Source organism: Heterodontus francisci, chromosome 6 (genome assembly GCF_036365525.1).
Source record: "Heterodontus francisci isolate sHetFra1 chromosome 6, sHetFra1.hap1, whole genome shotgun sequence".
In the NCBI taxonomy this organism is placed as follows: Eukaryota; Metazoa; Chordata; class Chondrichthyes; order Heterodontiformes; family Heterodontidae; genus Heterodontus; species Heterodontus francisci.
In genome coordinates this window covers 11638554-11644553 of record NC_090376.1, presented here as the reverse complement: position 1 = coordinate 11644553, position 6000 = coordinate 11638554, and the positions used below count along the sequence as shown (strand labels likewise).

Genomic DNA, 6000 nt, shown 5'->3' with positions numbered 1-6000 from the left:
GATAACTGGGAGTCTTTGTCAGCAGGCGAACAGTTAAACAGTGCATTCCAGAGAATGAGCCAGTGTGATCAGAAACTGTCTTCACACTTTAATCACACTCTATCTCAACAAACTACAAGCGGAGGAGTAGAACCCTGGTGTTTTGTTTTAAGTTTTTGTTTCTTAATATGTTTTATTGGAAATAGAGGGCACAATTCGTACTGGAAAAGAGGCAATATAGTCATGGACACTGGAAATCTGAAATGAAAAAGAGAAAATGCTGGAAACTTTCAGCAGGATGGGCAGTCTCTGTGGAGAGAGAGAGAGACAAACAGAGTTAACGTTTCAGGTCGATGACTTTTCATCAGAACTCAGTTGATACTGGAATGGGATTAGCATCAGACTCAGTACACTGTTCCTGTAACAATAGCAATGTGTTGGTGAGAGCAGCCAGAGAGAGTGTTCTGTTACAACAAGAATTTGATCATTGCACTGGAGCCAACAGGCTTGACTGTATTTATTGGGTAAGTGCTCTCCCTTTCTCTTCCTCCCTCTCTCTCTCTTCCTCACCTTTTATTTCTCTCCCCCTCTCCTTTCTCACTCTGTCTTCCTCCTCTCTCTTCCCCCTCTCTCTCCTTCCTTTCTTTCCCTCTCCCTCCTCTTTCTCTCTCCCTCTCTTTCCCCTCCTCTCTCTCTTCCCCCCTCTTCTCTCCCCCTTGCTCCCTCTATTTCTCTCCCCTCCCTCTTTTTCTCTCCCCCTCCCTACCTCTCAACCCTCCCTCTCTCTCCCCCTCCCTTTCTCTCCCTCTTTCTCTCAATCTCTTCCTCCTCCCTCCCCCTTTCTTTCTCACCCTCTCTCAATCTCTTCCTCCTCCCTTTCTTTCCCCTCCTATCTCTTCACCCTCCTCTCTTACTTCCTCTTACATCTTCTCTGTCCCTCCCCCTCTATCTGTCCCTCTCTGTCCCTGCTTTCTCTCTCTCTCCTCCCCCCCCCCACCCCCCCCCCGCCATCTCTCTAACTTTCATTTCCATTTGACAGCGAGTTCGTGCTGAATACACCAACTCCCCGCTCATTCTCCGCTCTGACATTTGCCAAGAGTTGGGTCAGTTTCAGGAGAGTGAAATTGACGCCGTTTATTTCTCTCTGATTTCCTTCTGCTTTTGAACAGCTCCAAAATCCTGCTGCCCGCTGTTTTGTGTTTCAGTCTGGGTTCTGTAAAGAGGTTCATTAATTTCTGAGCAGAAAGTTAAGCGTTTGTGTACAATTATTTCTCCGTGACGACACACTGTTGGAGGAACTTGGATGCAATAACTTTGACGCTTTTGAAAGGACAGTAAGTGAGATTTTATTTTCTGAATTGTCAGAACATTTAGTGAAACAGTAATAACTCAGAGTATTCATTGAGGAAGTCTGTGTTCTTCCACATATGGTGAGGAAACAGACCAGTGAGATACAATGTGCGTCTGGTGCAGATATCTGACAAAGTTGTGTTCTTAACACATTTATTTTCCATTTGCGTTTATTCCCCCAGTTTGCAAGTGCTCTGAAAATTTTCATTTACAGATTCTTGCACTGAAACTATAAGACGGTTCTCAATTTACCAGCATAAACCTACAGATTGAAGGGCCATCTATCCCCTGGCAGGTTCTCCTCCTCTCTCTATAACAGCAGGTGATTTTTTACTGATTTTTGGGAAGCTTTGTTGCAGCGCTCTTCCGCAGTCTGATCTCCCAAATTAAACAGAAAAGCCTAAATAAGACTCCGGCAACACCAGGAGATCACAAGGAGAGCCGCTGCCAACCCCGCTCAGGAACAGCGTTTGGATTTTTGCAGAGAGACTGGAATTGCGGTGGCGATTTAAAATTAAGTATTTAACTGCAGGTTAGCTGGAATGGAATGATGCGATTAAGCGGAATCTTAGTCAAAGGAGGGAGAGACCAGCATTTTCATAGCGCCTTTCACCACCTCCGAACGTCCCGGAGCGCTTTACAGCCAATGAAGTGCTTTTTGAAGGGCAGCTCATTTGTGCACAGCAAGCTCCCACAAACAGCAATGTGTTAATGGCCAGATAATTGTTTGTTTTTTAATGATGTTTGTGGAATGATATTATTGGTCGGCGCAGTGGCTGACTCCAGCTGAGCTCTGGAATTCCCTCCCTGCTCTCTCCCTCTCTTTCCTCCTTTATGACCTACCTCTTTCAGCAAGCAGCATCTGTCCTAATATTGTCTTTTGTGTCTCAATGGTAATTTTTGACAGCACCTTGGGATGTTTACTACTTTAAAGGCGCTAGATAAATGCAAGTTTGAAGAAAGAGATCAACTAATGTTTATTTTATGTTGAGTTTAATGGGATATCAGAGTCACTGGATCCTTTCAAAGAGTTTGTGTGCAGGTACTGCCCCTCTCTGATCTGCCACTGGGAGAACCAGTCAATCTTGGTGAAATCCAGAAGACTATGGGTGAGAGACGTGTGCTGCAAGCTGGTATCACCGGTGCCAACTGATCCAAAAATAAAACTGCTTTAAATGTGGGACTGTAATGCCATCTTGCTTATTACAGAGTGCTGGTAACTGTGGGGAACTGTGAAGAATGATCTGATCGAGGTGTTTAAAATGTTAAAAGGATTTGATAGGGCAGTTACCAGAAAACCTCAGGTGGGGGGAAGGGGGGGGGGGGGGGGGGGGAGGGGAAACCAAGATCGAGGGGACAGAATCAGAAGATTGGAGCATTTTTCACAGACAGTGGAAAGGTAGAGTTTTCTCCCCCAACAGGCTGTTGGGGTTAATCAGAACATTGGAGACTGAGATCAGTAGATATTCGTTGGGTAAGGCTATTGAGGGATATGGAGCGAGGTCAGGTGAATGGAATTGAGGTGCATTTCAGCCCTGATCTAACTGAATGGGGAAGCAGGCTCGAAGGGCCGAGTGGCCTCCTCCTAATGTTCCTATTTTCCGACAATCAACAGCACTCATTAAATTTGAAGAGCTTTTGCATGCAGAGCAAAACACTCTCTCTATCCAGCAATGTGTTGTTGAGAGGATATTTTTCACTACACCTCGAACAGTGACATTTCTCCATTTCCCACACTAGTCATTGTGACCTCTCCAAGCAAGAGATGTCAATTAGTGTAAGATTATGTTTTTTAATGCAATTTTTATTACACAGGCTCATGCTCACTAGGAAATGGATTAAAATGGCAATCAGAACCTGGCAATTTTATGATGTAAAACCATCAAAACCTATCTCCCAGCGCGATAATTTAAAATTATGTCATTGTATTGCAACAGTGAGTTTCATTGCATCGTGTGTTTGGAACACAGATATAGAGAAGTTTACTTGTTTCTAAATGAAAACACGGTCCCTTTAAGATCCAGAAAGTGACTGGTGGAAGGTTTGATCCAGATATAAATTCTGGTAGTTTTGCTGAGAAATTGTAGATTGGGATTGGGATTGGGATTGGGATTGGGATTGGAATTGTCATTTATAGATTAAGTGTAGGAGTGGTTGACTTTGCAAATCTTCGTATCTCGGACTGTGCACTGGTTCACTCAGGAATTCACTCTAACCAGAAACATTGTGCACTAAAGCAAGCAGGGATTTCACATAGAAAAGAAATCTGACTGCTAAGATGTCGACTGATGCTCCACATTGCTACATCAAGTGTGTGGGCAGTCATTGACTACTTGTGCAAGCAAGAACAATGCCAGGTACTCACTAAGTAGGGAGAAATGTGTTTTAAATCAGACTGTGTTTTGATGGCATTAGATTGACTTTATACACAGATTAATTGCCCCCATGTCAGTGGCTGAGTCAATAATTTTGTCAAATGTCTTTGGTGTAACATGTTGGTGCCTATCCCTGGTTCCAACATGTATCAGAAGCTACAGAACAATTGTGTAAATTGTGTAATTGGGGCGGCACAGTGGCGCAATGGTTAGCAACGCAGCCTCAAAGCTCCAGCAACCCGGGTTCAATTCTGGGTACTGCCTGTGTGGAGTTTGTAAGTTCTCCCTGTGTCTGCGTGGGTTTTCTCTGGGTACTCTGGTTTCCTCCCACAGCCAAAAGACTTGCAGGTTGATAGGTAAATTGGCCATTATAAATTGCCCCTAGTATAGGTAGGTGGTAGGGGAATATAGGGACAGGTGGAGATGTGGTAGGAATATGGAATTAGTGTAGGATTAGTATAAATGGGTGGCTGATGGTCAGCACAGACTTGGTGGGCCGAAGGGCCTGTTTCAGTGCTGTATAACTAAACTAATGTGGAATCCATGGATAATTACGTTCCTTTAATCGATGGACTGTCCTTTTAAAAAAATAGTTTTCTTTTTTAAATTTATCAGCATCGAGTGTCATTGGCTGGGTGCAGTGTAAAGCTTCCTCTACTCTAGATTACTAATGCACAACAGTACCGTTCCCAGTGTAAACGTTAATAATAATTTGCCAGACAGGATAATGCAGACATGAAGGATTTTCAAAATGCAGTGGGATGCTAAGTTAGAAGAGGTAGAATACTGCATAGAATTGCACAGAATACACAGCACAGAAACAGGCCATTCGGCCCAGCTACTCAATGCTGGCTTTTATACTTCACTTGATCTCCTCTCATCCTTCCTCATCTAACTCTATCAGCATAATCCCTCGATTCCCTCATATGCTTACCTAGCTTCTGCTGAAATGTACCTGTACTATTCACCTCAACCACTCCCTGTGGTAGCAAGTTCCACATTCTCACTACTCTCTTGGTAAAGAAGTATCTTTTGAATTCCCTATTTAATTTCTTTGTGACTATTTAATGTTAATGGCCTCTAGTTTTGCTCTTCCCTACAAGAGGAATATTCTCTGTGTCTACTCTATCAAAACCTGCCATACCCTTTAAACACCTCTATTAGATCACCCCCAGTCTTCTCGTTTCAAGAGAAAAGAGATCCAGCCTGTTTATCCGCTCCTAATAGGTACAACCTCACATTTCTGGTATCATCCTTGCCAATTTCTTTTTTTGCACCCTCTCCAGTGTCTATATCCTGTTCATAATATGGCAATCAGAACGATTCACAGTACTGCAAATATGGTCTAACCAGGGTTCAATACAAGTTTAACATAACCTCTCTACTTTTCAATTCTATCCCTTTAGAAATAAACCCCAGTGCATGGTTTGCTTTTTTATGGTCTTATTAACTTTGGGTGGCACTGTGGCGCAGTGGTTAGCACCGCAGCTTCACAGCTCCAGCGACCCGGGTTCAATTCTAGGTACTGCCTGTGTGGAGTTTGCAAGTTCTCCCTGTGACCGCGTGGGTTTTCGCCAGGTGCTCTGGTTTCCTCCCACAGCCAAAGACTTGCAGGTTGATAGGTAAATTGGCTGTTGTAAATTGTGCCTAGTGTAGGTAGGTGGTAGGGGAAGGTGGGGATCTGGTAGGAACATGGAATTAGTGTAGGATTAGTATAAATGGGTGGTTAATGGTTGGCATAGACTCGGTGGGCCAAAGGGCCTATTTCAGTGCTGTATCTCTAAATAAATGAAACTTGTGTCGATATTTTTAGTGAATTGTGTATTAGTACTCCCAGATCCCTTTGCTCCTCTACTCCATTTACATCCTTCTTTTCTAAGTAATGTCCAACCTCCTTATTTTGCTTCCCAAAATGTAATACCTCGCACTTATCTGTGTTGAGATTCATTTGCCAATTATATAACCATTCTGCAAGTTTATTAATGTCGTCTTATAACTTGTTGCCATCAGTATTGACTATGCTCCCCAATTTGGTGTCATCTACATATTTAGAAAATGAGGTTCAAAGTTTGAATTGGGCTTAATAGACCATTTTTTTGGTATTTGACCTTTCTTCATAAAAGGGAGATGGAACAGGCTCTGATGGAGTCAGCTATATGGACTGAATGACCTTTTCTCTTTCTGTCCTGAAATATATTGTTCGTGATAGAAGCAGAAAATTTCTGCAAATGCATCTAAGAAAGAACTTGCATTTCTATAGCACCTTTCACAACCTCAGGATCTCCCAAAGCGCTTT

General features: G+C 43.0%; 1 protein-coding gene across 7 annotated transcripts in view; it reads left to right on the top strand.

Annotated features, from left to right (window-relative positions):
- The first annotated feature begins 317 nt into the window (after window positions 1–317).
- Window positions 318–6000, top strand: part of gdpd4a (glycerophosphodiester phosphodiesterase domain containing 4a) — a 69336-nt gene continuing 63653 nt past the window's right edge. For 3 of the 7 annotated variants that reach the window (XM_068032775.1, XM_068032774.1, XM_068032772.1), the window contains exon 1: window positions 318–503. In XM_068032775.1, the coding sequence (XP_067888876.1) occupies window positions 333–503 (171 nt within the window). In that variant the 5' untranslated portion in view covers window positions 318–332. Of the gene's footprint in view, window positions 504–810; window positions 1314–1536; window positions 1652–6000 lie in introns of those variants that run through there. The other 4 variants (XM_068032778.1, XM_068032777.1, XM_068032776.1 and 1 more) reach the window with 4 other exon arrangements.